Source organism: Pleuronectes platessa, chromosome 24, assembly GCF_947347685.1.
Source record: "Pleuronectes platessa chromosome 24, fPlePla1.1, whole genome shotgun sequence".
NCBI lineage: Eukaryota > Metazoa > Chordata > Actinopteri > Pleuronectiformes > Pleuronectidae > Pleuronectes > Pleuronectes platessa.
This window is the reverse complement of record NC_070649.1, coordinates 4,887,195-4,908,580: the sequence shown is the minus strand read 5'-3', so window position 1 is coordinate 4,908,580 and position 21,386 is coordinate 4,887,195. Positions and strand designations below refer to the sequence as shown.

Below are 21,386 nucleotides of genomic sequence, written 5' to 3'. Positions count from 1 at the left end.
TTCCTATCATCCCCTCCCAGTACTGATTCCAAACAAGTCTTTAAATAAACCCTAATGTAAACACCCATTTTCAATAGGCTGTCATATGTTAACACTCAATCCCCAAATAATTATTGTCCAGAGCAATAATATTAAGTCACCAAAGAAATTGTAGTAACTTGTCGACAAGTATGGGGGCTGTCCACGGAGTTCCTCTTGGTCCCACCTGTGACCTGCGAGCCCATCACAGTGCACCACCTCAGCACCAGCAGGTCGGGGGTGGGGGGGGGGGCACAGCTGTAATTGGAGGATTAAAGGCATTGTTAAGGATTCCTCTTATCCCTCAGTCAAAAGAGCCCCCCCCAAGCCAGCATTGCTTTTATTGTCATAATCCATACTGTTTCAATTGACTATGGAATGCACTGGCTAATATGATGTCGGTGGGGGTCGTCATGTGTGCGACTGATTTGACAAGAATGTGCTTTTTGTGTGTGTGTGTGTGTGTGTGTGTGTGTGTGTGTGTGTGTGTGTGTGTGTGTGTGTGTGTGTGTGTGTGTGTGTGTGTGTGTGTGTGTGTGTGTGTGTGTGTGTGTGTGTGTGTGTGTGTGTGTGTGTGTGTGTGTGTGTCTCGTCCTCCTTTTGAAACTGTTCCAGGGTCTGCGCAGTGTATTGATGTGTGTGTGCGATACAGCTGCTGCAGTGACCGGCAGAGAGACACAGTATCACTGCAGTGGGGGGAAGAAGGGGAATACCCGTCCCATACCCATGTGGGCCAGCTCCCAAAAATGTTCCATATTTTATCTCCTCTCAGAGAGCTGGTGGTGGGAGGGAGGTCGAAGAGGGGCCTCTATTTTAGTCCTTTGTTTATGTAAGGAGTGGCAGCGGGGTGTTGGGGAGTATAAGAGTCTGGGAATGGTCCGTCTATATAGTATGGGAATAACTTTGTCCATCTGTAGCATGTATGATTCTATATATAGTGAGTTTATGTGGGATACATGAGACTTGAGATTGTAATCTTTGACAATGGGAAAACTTTCACTGCATTAGTATAGCTGCAGATTAATTTTCTGTCATTCAAGTAGTCATCAATCAATGTTTTCAGCTTAATATGTCATGTGAGAATCATTAATGCCAGTATGTGTATAGATACAAACTTTTATTCAATTTACTATGGGCAATACACTGGAAAGCATTTAGAGTCTGTTTTTCTGTCAGTAACATGTGCACAAGTTTCCCAGTTCATTAATCATCGGCCAGTTGATAACAGAACAATGGGTCTGCCACGTGAAGTGTGAACGCTCACCTCTGTTTTGTGTCTTCACAGGGACGACACGTCAAGACTGGACAGCTGGCTGCCATCAAGGTCATGGACGTCACCGAGGTAAGGGCCGAACCACGTATTGTTTCACCTTTGACTTCATCACGGTGTGAGCGTGTGCAGCTGGCACTCCCCAAAGACAGGAGGAATACTAATTCACCATAAAACATATTGTTTGACAGAAAATGAAAAAACAATTCATAACTGATCTTAGAGAATTCAGTTTCATTGCCCTTTTAGTAACATTTGGTTCCAGTTCCGTCAGGAGACTTTTAGATAAGTTATGTCTGTTATTTTAGCTTTTTGGCCAATAATCGATAATTGTATCAGGTTTATTGACAATTCGTAGGATCGATTTTTCTTTTTGTTCACCCATAACGCAAAAGTGCCCCATCGCTTTATCAGTTGTCATCCCCCCAAAAATCTATATCAGCCGGGCTCAATAGAAATACTGGTATTTGCATTGAAATTGAATTGAAATGTTCATGGAAAAATTATACTTGGATATAATTGAGTCATTTATTCTTCTCTTATCCGTTTAATATTACAATCTCCATGAACATTCCATCAGATCTGACGTCTTAATGCGTTTGCGCTGGCAGAGAAGAAAATGCTTCGCTCCTTAATGAGCCCCAACCCCCATAATAAACAGCATGGGCAGGGCAGAGGCAACAGGATGCTATTGAGTGAAGTGCGTCATTTAGTGGCCAGCAGGCTGCCCTCAGCCGTGGGAGGTCCTGTCTGCAGATGGGAGAAGGCACACAACCACACATCCACATATGCAGAGACACAAAGCTGAGGGATTCAGAGGAGCAGGGGAGGCCAGCAGGGCCAGCCACCCACACGGCCATGATAATGATGGAGGAATACGGGCGTGATCATTCTGTACATGCACAATGACAGGCCTGAATTCTGGAGCCTGGTGAACACTCTCCACTTAGGGCTGAGAGATGAAATCTTAAGCCGTCAGCTGGGTGCACCACCAAGGTTATTGGGACACATTTCCCCAGTGCACCCCCGACACAGTGACGGCTCACAGGCCTGACGCATGCGATTGACGCAGCAGCAGACGGTCTGTGTGCCCCGACTTGCCTGCTGTCACTCCTCTCATAAGCCCATGTAATGATGAGTCAGAGTTATACAGTTCTCATGTTTAACCAGTAAAGAGAATATTGCCCAACTGTTTCACGTTGTGTGACTGGAACTAGGCGTGTGCCAGACATGTAGTTACTTTTCTAGGCAATATTGAACAATGGAAAGTGTTACATAAAGCAGGTTCTTGTGCTCTTACTGCACAGGAGAAACCTGTTTTTGTTTGTTGTGAGACAGTGCTGTCAGTTACAGGAGGTCATTGTGGTGGGAGGCCCCTTCAAAACACAGAGTATACACTCCAGGCTGCTTTTCCTTAAACAGGCCACCATTATGTATGTGTGTTTTAAGCAGCACACCTGAGGACGGAGCTCGGGCCCGACCGAAATATTAGAATGTGGAGTCCTGTGCGAGTTGGGCTGGGTGCGGGCAAACATATTTTTAAAAGGTGATCAGGTTCAGGTTGGGTTTGGTCAGGTTGGCTTGGCATTCTACTTTTTTTTTTTACACTGCTGCACGTGTCTGTTATTATGGAAAACATGGAGGCTGGGGTCAGGTTCTGATACAAAATGGTTCAACTGTAAAATATCCAGACTCAATAAGGGTGTCATAAGGGTTTGACAGTTATATTTAAGGCATAAATGTTTTTTTTTTTTTACTTCCTAATATCTTTGAACTCAATGACCTGTAAAAACCCATATCAGCCAGGCTGCAGTACTAATTACTGCATAATTGTGTATCACTGGGTGTGGGCCTTCTGAAGATTATCTCTAATGTTACTAAACTTCCCAGACAGTGATCATAACACGTCATCCTGAAACTAAGCCAGACTTTTATTAGCTGCAGGTGTTTCACTGATTCATCGTGTATTGTCTCCACCATTGTAATGACACAGCACACCTCACACAGTCAGCATGACTACGATTTCATTTGTATTTTCCTTGTATGTGTGTGTATGTGTAAACTGTCATTTAGAGCTGAAACAATGAATCGATTAACACATTTGCATTTATATCTTATAACTGTTACCTGATGATCACTGTATTTTCAGTGAGGCTGAAGTTGCCCTCTCTTCCCTGTCGTGGCTCTAGAGCTCATCCTCAGGCATGCAGGCTTGTCCAGTGCGACTCTGACCCACATTCTCAAATCAGACACTCATCCACTCCTCGTCTCCGCCGCCATACCGGGCCGGAGCTAAAAATGCCTTCCTACTTTGAGGCTCTATGTTGGTATATATTCAAATATTATTCTAATCCTCTGGTGTAGAGTCGGCTGGGTGATTTGGGCATAGTAGCTTGTGTATCTTCTGCACACCACTACACTACAAACTGGCGAAGGCCTTGGTTGTTCGGGGCTTTAATTTAAGTTGCTGTTCTGTTCATAGTCTGTTTTGGATTTATTTTTGTATTTGTTTTGGTGTTAGTTTGGTAAAAATGCAAAAAGGAGCCAAATTTTTCCAACAATAGATCCAGAAATCCCCCCAAAATTATTTTATTCTCTCAAATCGAGCATTAACATTCATCTGATCTAGTAAAACAGATAATTGTGTGTGTGGTCGACATATGGTTTTTTACTCATATCCTCCCCGCCGCCAAATGACCAAAGCTCCACTCCGCCTCGTCTCTCTCTCTCTCTCTCTCTCTTTCTCTGACACACATCACCATATGATTGTGTCTCTTGCTCTCTCTCTCTCTCTCCCTCACCATGTGACTTGTGGCAGCGAGGCTTTCACAGTCGGCAGTGTGATAATCCAACAGCTGCACAGCAGAGAGGGGGTGGGTGGGGGGGGGGGGGGGGGGGGGGGGGGGGAGGGAGGGAGGGACTGGAGTGGGGGGTGTGCGCACAACAGAAGGGCTTACGTCAACTCAAACGAGTCGTGCAGCAGCAGTATGGCCGCCTGCATAGACGACCAACTGCCATTTTGCTGTAGGTGATGCAAATCACTCTACAAGATGTGGTAATGAAAAACACACCTTTTTTATTTTCACGTCTCTTTATCTAGGTGATGTCCAGCCTGGTGATTCAATACTTAATAAATAAAATCCCTGATAATATAAAGAGGCAAACCTCCACATTGTATCTCTGCAGTGATAGTACTGTACGGCCCCCCCTCCTCCCACTGTACCTTCTATAGGAGAGGTCATGTAAAGCGAACCACTCGCGGGTTGATCCCTGCATGTGTTCAATTAGCGTGTCACGGTTAATCATTGTCAAGTTGCCATCGGGTGCGAGCAGGGAGCTGCCGCTGAAGCCAGTTATGACCTTTTGTGAAAACTGGACACGTTTGCTCCTGTTACATTTCCAACAGAGACTGAACGCAGCATGAAAACTCCATTTGGCACCTGATCAACCTCTTTTTAAACCCTTGATAAAACCCACTAACATCCCTATAGGATTTTTTTTATCTATAGGTTATTTTGTTTGATTATAATCTCTGTTTTTAATTTGATTATGAAAGATATCTATTTACTCTCTTGTTTATTGTCTTTAACGTGATTCCTCACCTCATATTCATGATGTTTGTTATTCTTTTCTAAGTGTCCAGGCAGAGTTCTTTGCTTTCTTTGCAGCCTCACACAAGAGTGTATCTGTAGGGGGATTTGCCATCGATCTAATGTATGTTTAGTCTTCCTAGGGATTAACAATAATGGCTTCTGGCTTCTGCACACATCAACTCACTATGAAACTCACTCATGCATCATTAATCCCTAAACAAAGGAATCGTTTGCCAGTAAATGAAGGACTCGTACTGCATTGTTACACAGTCCGAGGCCTGAATAAGGTCTGGCCAGGCCGGACTGAGCAGCACCAGGGCGTTGTCACACAGCTTGACACTTGCTTTGACCCAAACAATGGAAGTGTATTGATTTGGATGTGAAATGAAATGTCACTGGAGGTGAAATGATGATTAATGAAAGGCCAAATGATCCCACACAGTCGTTATTGTGTTGTATGAAAAAGATTTTTCCAGAGCAGAGGACAATCATCCTCTTTTTATTCTAACTTTGTGGGGAATTTTTGTGTGTTGCTAGGATGAAGAGGAGGAAATTAAACTGGAGATCAATATGCTGAAGAAGTATTCCCACCACAGAAACATAGCAACCTATTATGGCGCTTTCATTAAGAAGAGCCCCCCAGGACACGACGACCAGCTATGGGTAAGTCCTCTAATCCAGACAAGAAATTACAGTAAAGGACAAAAACATGAAGCAGCCATTTGTCTTTACTCCCTATACTTCTACTGTTTTCTAATTTTGTTTTCTATCTGTTGTGTAGCTGGTGATGGAGTTCTGCGGAGCTGGTTCCATTACAGACCTGGTGAAGAACACCAAGGGGAACCAGCTGAAGGAAGACTGGATCGGTTACATCTCCAGAGAGATCCTCAGAGTGAGTTCTCCTTCTCTCATCCTCCTATCCTGACTTCTCATCCTCCTCTCCTCTCATTCATGTCCTGTGTGTCTCTCCTCATCAGGGTCTGGCCCACTTACACGCCCACCACGTCATCCACCGCGACATCAAGGGCCAGAATGTCCTGCTCACCGAGAATGCAGAAGTCAAACTAGGTGAGAGCGGTTCAGATCTCTGTTAGAACATGAACTTACAGCACAAGGCTGACTGTGGTGACTCTCGTGTGTCTCTCCAGTGGACTTCGGTGTGAGTGCTCAGCTGGATCGGACCGTGGGCCGGAGGAACACCTTCATCGGGACTCCTTATTGGATGGCCCCTGAGGTCATCGCTTGTGACGAAAACCCAGACGCTACATACGATTACAGAGTAAGTGTCTCCACAGCAGCTGTTGAATCCTGACATTGTGTACTTGTGTGAGGCAGGCGTACTGTACCTGTGAATGTCTCTATTTGTCTGAGTATCTGTGTCGTCTTCTCTTGCAGAGTGATCTGTGGTCTTGTGGTATCACAGCTATTGAAATGGCTGAAGGAGCACCACGTGAGTATCACTTTTTATTACCATCAGAGTTTAGATGCTGGGTCAGTCTCTTAAACTCTCACCGTTGCATCTGTTCTTCGTCTTTCAGCACTTTGCGACATGCATCCCATGCGTGCGCTATTCCTCATTCCAAGAAACCCTCCTCCCAGGCTCAAGTCTAAAAAATGGTGAGCACCACTAAAGGAAGGACGCTTTGTGTGCAGGAGTATTTCCACCCTTTCTATTCTTCTTTTTTCCATAATAAATTCTTACAAATCGAGTTAGTTCTGGCATATTTCGATTTTTATCTCCGATCTGACATCAGGCAGCTACAGAGGCTACAGAATCCTGAGCTCGGCCTTTCCTCCGTGCTTTGCTACTGAGCTGAACATCTGTGATACACTTGCTCTGGCAGACTCAACCTCTCCTGGCACACACACTGCAGTGCAGCTCTGGATGGATGCACTGCAGTGTGGAAAAAATTCAACTCTTCAGAGCTTGAGAGCTTTGAGTTCGATCATATTACTGAGGCTGTATTTTTACTTAAAGGGTTAGTTCACCCAAAAATTATAATTCACTCATTATCTACTCACCCCTATGCCGATTGAGGGGTGGGTGAAGTGTTTAAGTCCACAAAACCACCAATGGAGTTTCAGGGGTAAACAATCCTCTACCATCCCTACAGGTCCAAGAAGTTTTTCAGTTTCATCGAGGGCTGCCTGGTGAAGAACTACACCCAGCGCCCGCCGACGGAGCAGCTGCTCAAGCATCCCTTCATCCGAGACCAGCCCAACGAGAGGCAGGTCCGCATACAACTCAAAGACCACATCGACCGGACCAAGAAGAAGAGGGGAGAGAAAGGTGCGTCTGGCTCTTTGTTTCTGATCATTTCTTCTCAGTTTCTGCTGAGTGTACAACTGTAGTGAGTTTCTCTGAGTGACTTCTTCATTTTACCGACTACAGATGAGACCGAGTATGAGTACAGTGGCAGCGAGGAGGAGGAGGAGGACCCCCCCGAGCAGGAGGGAGAACCCAGGTATGATCAAGTTGTCAAAGCACTTCTTAAAAACGGGTATAACAATTTTTCAGGGAACATTTTCAATGTAATTTGATCTAATCAAAACCGTCTATCCCACTTCCTCCTGTCATCCAGCTCCATTGTCAATCAGCCAGGGGAGTCAACTCTGCGTCGCGACTTCATCCGCCTGCAGCAGGAGAACAAAGAGCGGTCCGAGGCGCTCCGCCGCCAGCAGCACCTCCAGGAGCAGCAGCTCCGCGAGCAAGAGGAGTACAAGCGCCAGCTATTGGCCGAGAGGCAGAAACGCATTGAGCAGCAGAAGGAGCAGAGGAGGCGGCTGGAGGAGGTTGGTCACAGATAGATGAGACTGATCCTGACAAACGAAAAGTCCACACTGAAAACTTCAAAACTCAAACAAAATCTTGTGTACCTCACAGCAACAACGACGCGAACGGGAGATGAGGAGGCAACAGGAGCGTGAGCAGCGTCGCCGCGAGCAGGAGGACAAGAGGCGTGTTGAGGAGATGGATCGTAGACGCAAAGAAGAGGAGGAGCGCCGGCGGTCCGACGACGAGAAGAGAAGGAACGATCGCGAACAGGTCAGTTGTTACATATTTTTACTTAAAATATCAAAAAAGGAAATTATAAGTATGTGTTAAATCTATAATCTATACACAAAAAGTTGTACACTCGCTGTTTACCTGTGAGATCTTACCATTGACTCCACTGACTGCTTTGCTTCTGACAGGAGTACATCCGGCGCCAGCTGGAGGAGGAGCAGAGGCACCTGGAGATGCTGCAGGAGCAGCTGCTGCGTGAACAGGCCATGCTGCTGGTCAGTCCCACACATACACCTCTTCATTTCAACCACACTCACACTGCATTAGCCCTTTTTTCAGTTGTGCTAAAGCAAGTCTCTTACAGGATTATCACTGAAGCTGATCCTCTATGTATTTTAATTGACACTTGTTTACGAGTGAAACCCTTTCAAAGTACAGCAGTGCTGAAGACAACATCAACAGTCATCACAAAATGTCTTTGTTTTGCATTTGTCAGCTTTTTTCAGTCATATTGTCATTGTTAAATTCAATCAGCTACACAAACTTGTGTGAGAGAAAATGTTATATTCTTCCATTGTTTCAATGGTTTAAATGTAAAGTGCATCTTCTGTTTTTAATCGCATTTTGCTTTGTTTTCTTGAAGTGAGTCGAAGCAATAATTGCCTTCTTGATTGGAAACATTTTGAAATCTATTGTGGTTCATCAGAATGATATAATGACTTTACATAGCATCTATAAGCATAATCACACTTAAAAAGTAAGGGTGTCACTGAGGAGTAAAATGGGTGAATGTGGTGACAAGTGGTGATGTCTGTAAACAGAATGGTTTAAGAGGCGGCACTCTCAGCCTACATTCATTAAGCCAACGTTGCCATCTCTCCTCACCACACTGAACACACTCTGCAATAGGAGTTCAAGTGGCGAGAGCTCGAGGAGCAGCGCAAGGCCGAGCGACTCCATAAGCGCCTGCAGCAGGAGCAAGCCTACCTGCTGTCGCTCCAGCACGAGTCCAAACCGCAGCCTGGCGACAAGACCAAGCTCTCCTCAGACCATAGCAAACCCCCACAGACCTCCACCCTGCCCCCCGACAGAGCCCTCTCAATAACCCCACAAGCACAGGTCCTCGACAGTGCAGTTACTGTAGCGGGAGGCGCTCCCGAGTCCCCCAGAGCCCCTCAGACCGTCCCCCCAGACAGCGCTAAGCCCCAGGCAGCAGCGCCAGAAAAAACGGACAAAGCTGAGACGTGTCCCGACCCGCTCCAGAACTCCCCACTCTCCCCAAGCCCCAGCCTCTCTCAGAGCGAACCCCCAACTGACTCCCAACCTCCCGAGGCAGAGAGTTCGGAGCCTGATAGGCCTGCCAAGCCTGTCAGTCATCCTCCGCAGCCTATCAGAGAGGTGAACCTCCTCCGCGGCTCTGCCTCCCCCGCCGCCTGCTCTTTCCAGCTTCCTCTTGCTTGTCTTCACTCACTGACCGTGATGATGGAGGGGGTGCGAGCAACAAATAATGGTTTTCCTTATCCCAAACAGTCACATGTAATTTAACGTTATTCCCAAAGCAATATCTAATTTGTTACAACACTGACAATCTGAGCCAGGCCGTTTTGAATGAAACAAGTGGGGGGGGGGTGGTGGAGAACAGGGGGGAAACCACAGGCTCGCAACCACCAGCAACCAGTGTCTTTGTGTCCTGAATAAACCGGAGCTGTTCTGCTCCACTCTTCTCTTGGCACTCGTCCTCACTTGCACTGTTGCGCGACTCCTTGACTACTAAAATCCACGAAGATGCCTGAAATGTTTTCGTCTTAATTTTCACTTTGAGCAGGCGAAGCAAGAGAAAGAGAAATAATGAATTTGTAATTTTCAAATAATTTCCCTCCATTAAAATAAAGATGATTCCATTGGATTTCATTATTTTCTTTTCCCCAGAACTCTTCCTCAAAGCAATACAGAACCACAAGTGTTAGGAATTTCTCTTGATCTTGGACGCAGACCTGTGAACTTCTTTAATGTTTACACTGTGAATGTGTCTGTGTGGATCAGGGCCATGCATGAGGATGGCTGAGGCCCGAACACTAACATGCAGGACAGCCCAAGCAGCATCTCCTGTCATCAGCTGTTCCGTGTCATTAACAATGATCTTTCCTTCCCATTCATTATTCAAATTCTAAGGTGTATTTTGTATTAAAGTGTCCCGTCTCCACCTCTTGTCTGTCCACACATACCTGTGTCTGTACAGCTTCAAGCATGTGTAATATCGTTGTCACCAAATGTCTTTTTGTGAATTAGATATGAAAGTTTCTGAATGCAACAAAGGTTTCCTAAAAAAGAATTAGAAAATACAAGGAGATTGGAACCATGTGATTCTGAAAAAGAGAACTATTAATTCAGGCTTAAAACTTTAATCTTCTTAAGTGGTTCCTACTTTTTGATTTTCTCTCTTCTTTATTTGGTAGCTGATATATTTGCCCTGACCCTCATCCAATCTTTGTCCTGTTGGATTCCCCCCCCCCATCCCAGGCTGACGAGCGGTACCGTAAGAACATTCAGGGCTCACCTCAGACCGCCCCTCCTCCCAAGCAGCCCCCACTGCCTCCCCGCTCCTCTGAACCATTCTCCAATGGCGGCTCCTCCGCCGAGGCCTCTGCCATGCACCGGCCCATGGAGCCCCAGGTAAATCCTTCTTCCTCGCTTTTCCTATTTCTCCTCTTCCTCTTTTCATCCAGTTCCTCCCCCCTGTTCCAGCTCAACCATGATTGGTCAAACTAGAGAAAGAAACAGACGGTTTCTGTCCCTAAAAACTTGCCCCTCACCTGCAGATTCTGTATATTTACATACAGTATCTATTTATAGAGATGAACTAACCCATTGATGATCTAGTTTCCTCTTTAATGCCACTAACTTCCTACCATAGCATTAAACAAAATTGTAACCAAAATAACTTTTACTTTACTAACTCCACAACATAGTTTCTAAACATACATCCAATGTTAGATGCATGTTGTTTGTTATCCATAAACAAATCCAAAGGGTAAAAAAAGTAGAATTTTTTTCTTTAACTAATAAAAACGATAAACTAATAAATAGTATTTACATTAATCAGAGAATCTGAGTGAAACACATCATCGTGTCGTTTTGTGCTTTGTCTGTTTGCATGTGAACCCAGTTTATCTAAGCACCTGTATGTGAAAAGCCACACACATCTTCCCTCATGTCTCACTGTGTTGTCTGCTTGTTCCACCTCCCCTCCTCCTCCTCCTCCTACTCCTACTCCTCCTCCCCCTCCCCCTCCCCCTCTTGTCCTCCCCTCCCCTCCCTCCCTCCCTCCCTCACTCCCTAAAAGGTCCTGTGGTCCCACCTGGCTGCTCTAAAAAGTAGCAACAGCGCCGCCCCCTCTCCTCCTCCTCCTCCTCCGGTCATTCGCTCCCAGTCCTTCAGCGAGCCCGGCGGCGTGAACTCTAGCTTTTCACAACTCCACCTGCGCTCCCAGGACCCCCACCATCACCACCACCCACCATCGCACGCACGCACTGACCCCCAACCTCCCCTCCAACTCCCCCAGGGCCAGACTAGGGCAGAGCACCAGGCCAGCGGCGAGGAGGTGCCTCCCAAGGTAAGGAGTCGATAATGGCCTCCCCCGCTCCCGACCTGACCTTGACTCTTCCCTCCCTCCCTCACCTCCTCTCATTTCAGTCACTTCACCATGACCTGTGTTTTTGTGCTCAGTCTCATTTGTTGAACATCAACTTCAAATACAACTAATATAAGTCGAATTGAAATGAAAAAAACTTTCAATTCTAGGGCCACAAATTAGTTAAAAGTAAAATTCAAAGGCTGTTACACAGCAATGCACCTAAATTTGTTCTGTGGATGGTTATCAAGCTAGAGAGGTTCTGTTATCAGTGATACCTCCTAGGGGAGATATCAGGTTTATCTGATTTATGTGATGCAGCTTTAAATTCTTGTCTTTCATTTTGAATTTCAGATTGTCTGTAATTCAGAGGTTATGCTCATGTCTGTAGCTGCCACTGTGTGTGAAGACGTCTGAATCTGTCTCCTCCAGGTACCAGTGAGGACAACATCCAGGTCTCCAGTGCTGTCACGCAGAGAGTCTCCTTTGCCATCACAGCCTGGCAACCCGGGTGGACAGAGGAGCGCTGGCAGGTGAGCAAAGACACCTCAGAATCATTTGGATTGTGCAGTTGTTTATGAACTTTTTAAGGCAGTTGCAGACGTTTGAAATAAGGATATTTTTGGAACATTACCACTCCGCATCCGGTAACTTTATCTGTTAACTCCCTTGAAAGCACTGTAGCAAATCCCTCTCTGAATGATATTACTGTTTACTTCTTGCTCTTGTTAATGAGCCTTTGTCCCCTGTCACAGTAACGTGGAGCAGCGCCCGCTGTGGGACCGGGTGGAGAAGCTGCAGCCCCGGCCGGGCAGCGGCAGCTCCTCCGGCTCCTCCAACTCCAGCTCTCAGGCCAGCTCCGGGGACCGCTTCAGGCCACGCTGTGAGTCCCCTGGTACTGTACACGCCTACATTTCACTAGCTCTATTCACTGCTCATTACTTAATTATGACCATTACTGTAATGACAGTTTTGTGGTGGTTCCAATACAGGCAATTGAAGATTGTTTCAGAGCCAGCTCTTATGTGTCCCCGCGCTAACTCCCCTTCCTTCTCCTCTCAAAGCTTCCTCCAAATCTGAAGGGTCTCCTCTCCAGCGTCCTGAAAACGTTCCCAAGAAGCAAGATGAAAAGAACCTCGCCAGACCCACTCGACCAGCCGTAAGTCCCCCATCACCAGAACACTGGTTACGATCGTATGATGCTGAATGTGAAAACAGGTTTTTACCCCTCCTCCCCACTTGTGTTTTATCTCTATTTTCTATTACTCTATTTAAACAACCACCTGATGTGTGCAACATCACATGAATCCGATTGTCGGGGATCCTCTTAGGCTGATGTGGTAAGCCTGTTAAAAGAGATTACATAATCACACCGATGCTGTGCTTGCACCATTGCTCCACTCATTGCATTATAAACAAAAGTTTTTTTAAATAGGGCCGTTTCTCCTTTGTGAGGAGGATTAATACAATAATTCTGTCGCTGGTTACGTCCCCTCTGCCTGTGATGTCATTGCCTTCTGCTGGCGTCGTCCCTCACGTCTGCACAGTTCATTGCCTGTCATCAACAAAACGCACAACGGCCCTAGAACGGTTAAACCCCCCCACAGCTGCTTCCTGAGCCTGGATATGAATGCAAGCACATTTGAATGCAAACACACCCCTCCTGTTTCCTTGTACTTGTCAGAATGGCTCCTAATCTCACCTGCTTTGTCCAACAAGGCAGGGACGTATCACCGCCTATGATGCTCGTCACTGACCGTAAAGTCTGCATTAGTCAGAGTGTGCAAGTGAAAACAAGCAGAGGGCAGCATGGGTATCAAAGCAATGAGTGACACTCATATTTCTTAGGATTAACCCTCATTACTGCCACTAAACTCACCTTATTGTTTAACTTGGACTTCATGACGTCCTAGCCCGGGTCCAACAAGGTTTCAGGCCGACAGTTATTTAAATTTGCACTCTAAATTTCCCAATCAGGGCTAAGTTAAGTGAGAAAATACTACACATACCTAGAAATCAGAGACTATAGGAACATCTATGAAGTAATAAAGGATGACTTCAAGGCTCCTGCTGTGTAGTTTTAACAAAATATTACATTTCTTGTTTTTCTAAGACTTCAATACTGTTCCTTTCAGGACCTGACTGCTCTGGCCAAAGAGCTCCGTGCGGTAGACGATGTGCGGCCCCCCCACAAGGTCACCGACTACTCCTCCTCAAGCGAGGATTCAGGCACCACTGATGAGGACGACGACGAGGAGGTGGACCAGGAGGCTGGAGAGGAGTCCACCTCCGGGACCGAGGACTCCAAAGCTGGGTAGGCAGTAGTGCGATGATGATGATGATGCTATTTGTTTGCCTCAGTTATCTGCTGCGTTCATGTTTACTATGCAAAGTGTTGCATGGCTTCTCTGCTTGGCTGTTAACTCTGGTCTGGTTACGGACGTCAGATATTCCCATGGCTTCCGCAGGAGACTGAGCAACGGGGAGACGGAGTCCACTAAGACCATGCTGCTTGAAGACTCCGAGAGCGACCAGGCAAACACGCCCTCCAAGGACGGCACGCTGGTCATCAGACAGGTAAGAGGAAGAGACCTAAACCTGACTTACTCAGATGGCAAGATATTCTACTTGCATATTTTTAGAAAAGTCATTTCCCTTTTTCTTTTGTGTCATTGTCATCTCATTCTCCATCATCTTCTGTTTGTCATTTTGCATTTTGTGCTAAATTGTGTTGATGCAGCGTGCACAGCAGTGGTGGTCTGCAGAGATGAGTTTATAGAATGTGTAATGTCTGGATTAGTTGAGTAAAGGATAGTACGAAGCAGCCAACACACACCACCACCTTCTCTTCACCTGCTTGCTCGAGCCCACAGTGTGCCTGTTCTTGCTTCCAGAGCACCGCTGACATAAAGCGGTTGGTCAATCTCTCATCCTCCTCTTCCTCCTCTTCCTCGGCTGGCTCTGGTCATGGCCACGGCCAGACCCCCATCCACGGGCCGCCAGAGAAAAACGGCTTTGCCGGCCGCATTCACCACCTGCCAGATCTTATCCAGCAGAGCCATCACCCCTCTTCCTCCTCCACAACCATCCCTTCCTCTTCCTCCTCCTCCTCCTCCTCCTCCTCCTTCCCCTCCTTCCCTTCCTTCCCCTCATCATCTAGCCATGCCAGTCCTGCCATGTCCCCACAGAACCCCCTGGACCAGTTCACTGCCATAGAGGTATGTCGCCCCCACATCACTGAGACAAACTATTAGGGAATGGACGGCAGCAGGTGAACAGGCTCAGACGTGGAGCAAACTGCAGAATCCGGCCGTTTGTTTTTATCCAGTTTGAGTCAAAGATCGTGAGGAACTGACGATCAATTTTACAGGCCTCAAGCTCGATAAAATAAATAATTTGCAAGTGCAATTTCCTCTAATTATTTCTAATAGTTATTCTTGTTCAGTTCTGTTCACACCTGCCGTCCACTCCCTAATTGTTGGTCTGAGCCTCTCTCCTGCACTCCTCCCCCCCCTCCCTCTGTCCCCTCCTGCTTCACTCCAGCTCTCCTCTGCCCCCTTCTGGTCTTGCCTGCCACCTGGTGGGAGTCGCCTGGCTGCAGCCTCCTTCCCTCTTCCTGAACTTCACTGCATTGCACTGCTAACACTGGTGCCTCCTGGTGGTAGAACACGGTCAGGGCATGGAAGAAAACTAAAACTGGGCCTTTTTGGGGTGAACCGCAAGAAAGTGTTTCTGAGCCGTGTTTATTTGGAGTAGTTGCGGTGTTGGCATGGTGGTGGTGGCAGCTCAATGTTTTTGGACTGGAATTCTGCAGATTTATACTTGCAGAGTAGAAATTACATTTATCTTCCAGGATTAATCAAGATAACAGCTTCTTTGGTGGTGTGACGCAAACAGCAGGCGTCTTGGGTGGTGGACTAACCCTTCTCTTCTCTCTGTGCTTTACTAGGAGCAGATTCTTTTACTTCCTCTAAACACTTCACAGCAGCTCATTTTTGAATCATCACTCATTTCCCGTCAACACATTTCTTCTTGTCTCACATGTTTTTTTCCCGATAACGATTCTGTCCTCTCTGGCTTCAGAACGACTAACACAACTGCATGTTCACTGGATTCTGTCTAACCCCAGATCTCACTGCCAGCTTTGTGTTCCAAGTTGTTTTGTCTCATCAAAAAAATTCAGTTTGATTGAAAACAGTTTTGCTAGATGCAGTTTTGTTTATGAGCCCCCAGAGGCAGAACTGTAACTCATGTGCTCAAAACAACAGAGGAGGCCTGTTGCTCTTGTAGTTTAAATCAAGTCAGAGTCAGTTTTATATTTGGCAAATAAATGTAGCATATTCTTATTTCCTGGTTTGAACCGAAGGCCGAATAAATAATCTGTTTCATATCTGTTAGTTGTGTTGTCTCCAAGATACATGAATAGTTTTCTAAATGTTTTAAATCTCTCCCAGTCCCAGTCAGAGAGCAACTCCATGTCCAAACACAAGTCTTCCTCCTCCTTCACTCCCTTCATCGACCCGCGCCTTCTCCAGATCTCCCCATCCAGCGGCAGCTCCCTCAACAACATGGGTAATTAAAAACTGTGAAGCCACTTCAGTTCCCTGATGACGGGATGAAGCAAGGAAGGATGTTTTTCTTTTCTTTGAGGTGTTTTTATCAGGAGGAGCGAATTTTCTCTGCAGCCTTGAAAAAGAAATGATGTTGAGACATTTGAGCTCAGGTGACGTTCACAGTGTTATGCAAGGAAATGTCTACAGCATAGTTTTTTCACAAATGATTTTTAAGTACAGGGTGTAGTGACATCATATCTGACACGTCCCCCCTCTGTTTCCCCCCTTCAGCTGCCATTGGTCTGGACGGACGCCTGGTGGACCCGCTGAAGGCCGACCCGTCCCGTAAGGGCTCGGTGGTCAACGTCAACCCAGTGAACACACGCCCGCCGAGCGACACGCCAGAGATTCGCAAATACAAGAAGAGGTTCAACTCTGAGATCCTGTGTGCTGCTCTCTGGGGTAAGCATAGGTCGAAAAGAAGCTGGTGATACGGCCGAGTGCTGCTTGAAACCGCTGGGAACTGATGTTTGTGTTTGTTCCAGGGGTGAACCTGCTGGTGGGGACGGAGAGCGGTCTGATGCTGCTGGACCGCAGCGGTCAGGGGAAGGTTTACCCTCTGATCAACAGACGACGCATCCAACAGATGGATGTGCTTGAGGGTCTCAATGTCCTGGTCACCATATCAGGTACATGTGTTACCTGTGGCTAACCCAAACCTTTCCTATGTTATGTAGAAGTAGTGATGGAGGTTTGGATTTCTAGGTGTCGGATCATTAAGAGATGCCCAAATATGTCTGAGGTCGTTCTCCCTCTGAATTTCCCCTCCCTCCTCCTGCAGGTAAAAAGAACAAGCTGCGTGTGTATTACCTGTCGTGGCTCAGGAACAAGATCCTGCACAATGACCCCGAGGTGGAGAAGAAGCAGGGCTGGGTCAATGTGGGCGACCTGGAAGGCTGCGTCCACTACAAAGTCGGTACGTTCCCTCATCTGTCAACACTCTTCAACCTGGAAGGAAAAACGCTCCCACAGATTTGTCTCGATCGAGGTGGAGGTACTCTTCACTCACGATCGTCTCTTGACTCTTTTTCATTCCAGTGAAGTATGAGAGGATTAAATTCTTGGTGCTGGCCTTGAAGAATGCTGTGGAGGTGTACGCCTGGGCGCCAAAGCCCTACCACAAATTCATGGCCTTTAAGGTAAATGTAGTTCTGGGATGGATCCAGGTCTGTGCAGTGGGGAATGATTCCATTTTTATTTCTGACTAACTAACTAACTAACCCATTGTTTCAGTCTTTTGGGGACCTGGTGCACAGGCCTCTGCTGGTGGACCTGACGGTGGAGGAGGGTCAGAGGTTAAAGGTCATCTACGGCTCCTGCTCAGGCTTCCATGCTGTGGATGTGGACTCCGGTGCCGTCTACGACATCTACCTGCCCACACATGTAAGTGCTCAGCCGAGACGCTCATCATACCTTGTTTTTCACGCCCTTCACTCTCCTTCTCAAACGCGTCTTCCCCCCCCCTCCCCTCAGATCCAGACCAGCATTCAGTGCCACGCCATCATCATCTTGCCCAACACCGACGGGATCGAGCTGCTGGTGTGTTACGAGGACGAGGGCGTCTACGTCAACACGTACGGGCGCATCACCAAGGACGTGGTGCTGCAGTGGGGAGAAATGCCAACTTCAGTGGGTCAGTGGGCTCAGTTTGACTTTTACAATGATTCAAGTCCTGCCTCTCAGTTCTGTGCACCATCAGTGTGAGCTAGGGAAACTGTGCCGCCTCCTAAAAACTGCTCCTCTGTGTTTGCTCAGCCTACATTAGGTCAAACCAGATCATGGGCTGGGGCGAGAAGGCCATAGAGATCCGCTCTGTGGAGACGGGCCACCTGGACGGGGTCTTCATGCACAAGAGAGCTCAGAGACTCAAGTTCCTCTGTGAACGGAACGACAAGGTGAGGAAGCCTTATCTCTCTCTGCCTTTCTAAAGTCTTTACTTCCAGCTTAAGATAAATAACATTTAGTATTTTTGACGTGTTATTTTGCCTCATAGAAAACCTTTAAATGTTCCCAACTAACTCATCTTAATCATGTTCACTGATCTGTCAGGTCTTCTTCGCCTCTGTGCGCCAAGGAGGTGCCAGCCAGGTGTACTTCATGACCCTGGGACGCACCTCCCTCATGAGCTGGTAGCCGTCACCCCCCCCCACCACCACCACACAGCGCCAGCCGACACGGTGACCGTTACCAAGCAGCGACCAACAGACGACGATTGTGACTATGACCGATGAAGACGAGAGCAGCCTCGAGCCTGAGCCGGAGAAGCATCTCTGTGAAGGGGGAGAAGGTTTTGCTCTCGTCTGCTCGGGGCAAACAAACAACGGATTGGACTGTAATCATGAAAAGAAGCGAGGGATGGGGTGTGTGTTTGTGTGTGTGTGTGTGTGTGTGGAGGATCGTTCTGTCTCTGTCCTAGTGTCCGTAAACTGTATTACGCCGACAGAACCCCCACCCCCCCACACCAGCCTCCAGCTTCTCCTCCTCACCCCATCTCCACCCACTCCTCCTCCTCTTCCTCTGCGGGACGTCAGCTCTGTCGCCTGTCGATGGCGATTGATGAAACCTGTTATGTGTCATAGTAAAACTTTGCATCGTGTGTGTGTGTGTGTGTGTGAACGGAGGCAACACTGAGCATGTGAATGACTGACAATGTGTGTGTTTGTCTGAAGGGACCCGTTAAAGAGGCTAAACGCGACCGCCGGCGTAGTTTTGAATCCACACCCTCGATCTCCGCCGTTCGTGGCTGCGCTTAGTCCAAGGTCCTATTCGGGTTAGAAACAAACTCCTATTCCCTCCGTGATAGATTTCCACGTCAAGCATGTCACGAATACACACTCGTTCACAGTCACCGATCTACTCCCGTAAAAAGATGCTTGACTTGTAAATCTGCCTGCGTCTTCACTTTTTTGCCTTCTCCTCCTTAAAGTGAAGATTTTTTAAGGGACCTTCTTGATGTATCCATTAAACACAGGGTACTGGATTATCAGCGTGTACATACTAACGACATCGACCTCCCCCGGGTTTAACCAACACTTTCTCAACTTTTACCACATTGCCTCAAACGTACTGTAGGTTATGTCGGGACGGAAGTAGCCCTTGTTTCTGATGGCATGTTGCTTTGGTGTTATTAACTAAATTAGCCCCTGTTTTTAATACACTGTATATTTTCTATGTGACTCGCTGCACATACATGAAGCATAAGAACACACCTGTAGATGAGTTTTAAAGGAAGAATCCACCTTGTTCATCGTCCTCTGTGGTATTTTTCAGGGCTTTCCAGACCCAGATATGTGACTTCGTCGGGTGGATTGATTTTCCTTTAACACCAGACATTAGTAGGGCTAGGATAAACTGTGAATTAGCAGGATTAGCAGGTGGCCGTTAACGTAGCATGGACGCCAGCGGGCAGAAGTGGCGCTAAGGGAACGAAGGCAGCGTGCATAGGTGCCACTGAAGCGGGCGGAGAAGAAGCTTTGAACATCACTCTCCACATCGAGGAGCGATCAGGTCCACGATCTCCACACTCTGTATTAAAGTGCAGCTGAACGTTGCCTCGGAAAGGGGCTCAGGCCGATTTATAAACCGCAAACATCCTCCGTGAGCAGCCAAGACGTGTAGATTTAGTGTGGGAAGTCTGAACCAGCCATGTGATTCACTATTGGACCTCTTGTTTTTTAAATTTTTCAGTCAGTCTGGATGGAAAATATCAATTTAACCGGAACGTCACTCCATCCCAGAAATGTATTTTACTTCTTCATTTTATTTCTCTCCCTCACTCATCCTCTAGAACCCGACGGTTTCATTTCACCGTTAAATTTGTCAGATCATCATCATCCCGTGGCTCCTGCGTCTGTGTGACACAAACAAATGGGATGAATTTCACCTCCTTCAGGTCGACTCGACTCTGGGCTCCTGCTCCGAGGCCGGGTGGCGCCTTCACACGGAACACGGGAACAAGATGCTCTCACTTGTAAACGTGAGGAGGGGAAGACAAATCACCCGTTCTAAAAGCAGTGTTACGAAACCACTTCAGACAACAAGAACCAAGCAGCATATTTTCTAACTTGGACTTAGTTTTTAATCATGTTTCTTGCGATTTTTATTATGTAACCCTTCAGATAATTATGCGACTGCAGTGGTTTTTAAATTTTAACGCAATTATGTTGGAAATGTTTACAGAAGCAATTGTTTTGTCAAACCAATGTGCATCGATATGAATATTTATGGTTTATTTCGAGGGCGGAGTTTTACCCTGTTTTTGTATTTTGCATTATTCCCTTTTTGTACCATCAATTAGACCTTTTCTTTTGTGTGTGTGTACAGGAATAATTGACTTTTGCTCACGCTACGCAATCCAGAGTGTGATTTTACTGATTCCTCTACATCCTGCTTAGTGCAGTGTGCCCCTGGCTGTGTGGCAGCGTGGACGGAAAATGTTTTCCACCCGCCAGGTGACATGTTTCCCCTCAAACGTCTCTCTGCCACGCCTCTCTAATTTATGTCCTCTCTGTGTGTACTATGGGAATTACTGTATTTTCCTGAAGGTCTTTTTTTTCCATTGAATAAAATGAGAAGTAATTTACAGTGTGGTGTCACGCTTTGTAAAACTGTTCTCGTTAAAATGTATTAACTTTGGAACCATAACTTTACTGTGTTGGCTTATTTATTACTGCTAGCGATGCCAAAATTGGGAAATTTATATCCCACATTTTAAGGTTGAGGCATCAAAACTGCAAAAACACTCCCATTTGAAGTCCTGTACAAAACCTACATGTAAAAGTACATAAAACATACAAACCCATATATAAACAAGACAAAGATTTCTTTAATCTATTACCACTAACACTGCAGGAGTGGAGTTGTTGTTTACAGCTCAGCATCGAAGGATTCATGGTCAATGTATGTCCGTGATACAGAACATCGTGTTTTATTGGCGTGTAATCAAACTTTGATGCCACGCCACGGTCACACCGTGTGACGAAAAATCGATCTTTATAATTTTCTGCACATTTCGGTAAGAATTTGAGCGTGTTAAAGCCTTCAAAAAGCCAATTAATTTGCCTGTCAAAAAATAAAATAATCCTGACAATTTCAATAGGGCCTCATTGTCTGTCAATGCCTGTCAGTGCTCGGGCCCTAAATATGGGTTAAAAGTATGTAAAAAGAATATAAAATGACCTGTAAAAGTACCTTTCACTATATGAAAGTATACAAAATACATAAAGGTAGATAAAATAACACGAAAAATAAAATA

At 46.5% G+C, this 21,386-nt stretch overlaps 1 protein-coding gene across 2 annotated transcripts in view; it reads left to right on the top strand.

Moving 5' to 3' along the window:
• The window catches only part of LOC128430967 (mitogen-activated protein kinase kinase kinase kinase 4), a 30,069-nt gene extending 9,353 nt beyond the window's left edge, over positions 1-20,716 (top strand). Inside the window, exons 3-32 of one of the 2 annotated variants that reach the window (XM_053417124.1) lie at positions 1,304-1,360; positions 5,419-5,544; positions 5,663-5,773; positions 5,859-5,949; positions 6,030-6,160; positions 6,277-6,331; positions 6,420-6,498; positions 6,996-7,171; positions 7,274-7,346; positions 7,464-7,674; positions 7,766-7,927; positions 8,077-8,163; positions 8,798-9,286; positions 10,409-10,561; positions 11,232-11,501; positions 11,952-12,052; positions 12,275-12,402; positions 12,584-12,678; positions 13,655-13,833; positions 13,967-14,096; positions 14,414-14,737; positions 15,974-16,091; positions 16,364-16,534; positions 16,618-16,761; positions 16,914-17,048; positions 17,171-17,271; positions 17,366-17,515; positions 17,606-17,765; positions 17,888-18,027; positions 18,182-20,716. In XM_053417124.1, coding sequence (XP_053273099.1) covers positions 1,304-1,360; positions 5,419-5,544; positions 5,663-5,773; positions 5,859-5,949; positions 6,030-6,160; positions 6,277-6,331; positions 6,420-6,498; positions 6,996-7,171; positions 7,274-7,346; positions 7,464-7,674; positions 7,766-7,927; positions 8,077-8,163; positions 8,798-9,286; positions 10,409-10,561; positions 11,232-11,501; positions 11,952-12,052; positions 12,275-12,402; positions 12,584-12,678; positions 13,655-13,833; positions 13,967-14,096; positions 14,414-14,737; positions 15,974-16,091; positions 16,364-16,534; positions 16,618-16,761; positions 16,914-17,048; positions 17,171-17,271; positions 17,366-17,515; positions 17,606-17,765; positions 17,888-18,027; positions 18,182-18,265 — 4,431 coding nt within the window. In that variant the 3' untranslated portion in view covers positions 18,266-20,716. The remainder of the gene's footprint in view (positions 1-1,303; positions 1,361-5,418; positions 5,545-5,662; positions 5,774-5,858; positions 5,950-6,029; positions 6,161-6,276; positions 6,332-6,419; positions 6,499-6,995; positions 7,172-7,273; positions 7,347-7,463; positions 7,675-7,765; positions 7,928-8,076; positions 8,164-8,797; positions 9,287-10,408; positions 10,562-11,231; positions 11,502-11,951; positions 12,053-12,274; positions 12,403-12,583; positions 12,679-13,654; positions 13,834-13,966; positions 14,097-14,413; positions 14,738-15,973; positions 16,092-16,363; positions 16,535-16,617; positions 16,762-16,913; positions 17,049-17,170; positions 17,272-17,365; positions 17,516-17,605; positions 17,766-17,887; positions 18,028-18,181) is intronic. The other variant, XM_053417123.1, reaches the window with a different exon arrangement.
• The last annotated feature ends 670 nt before the right edge of the window (positions 20,717-21,386 follow it).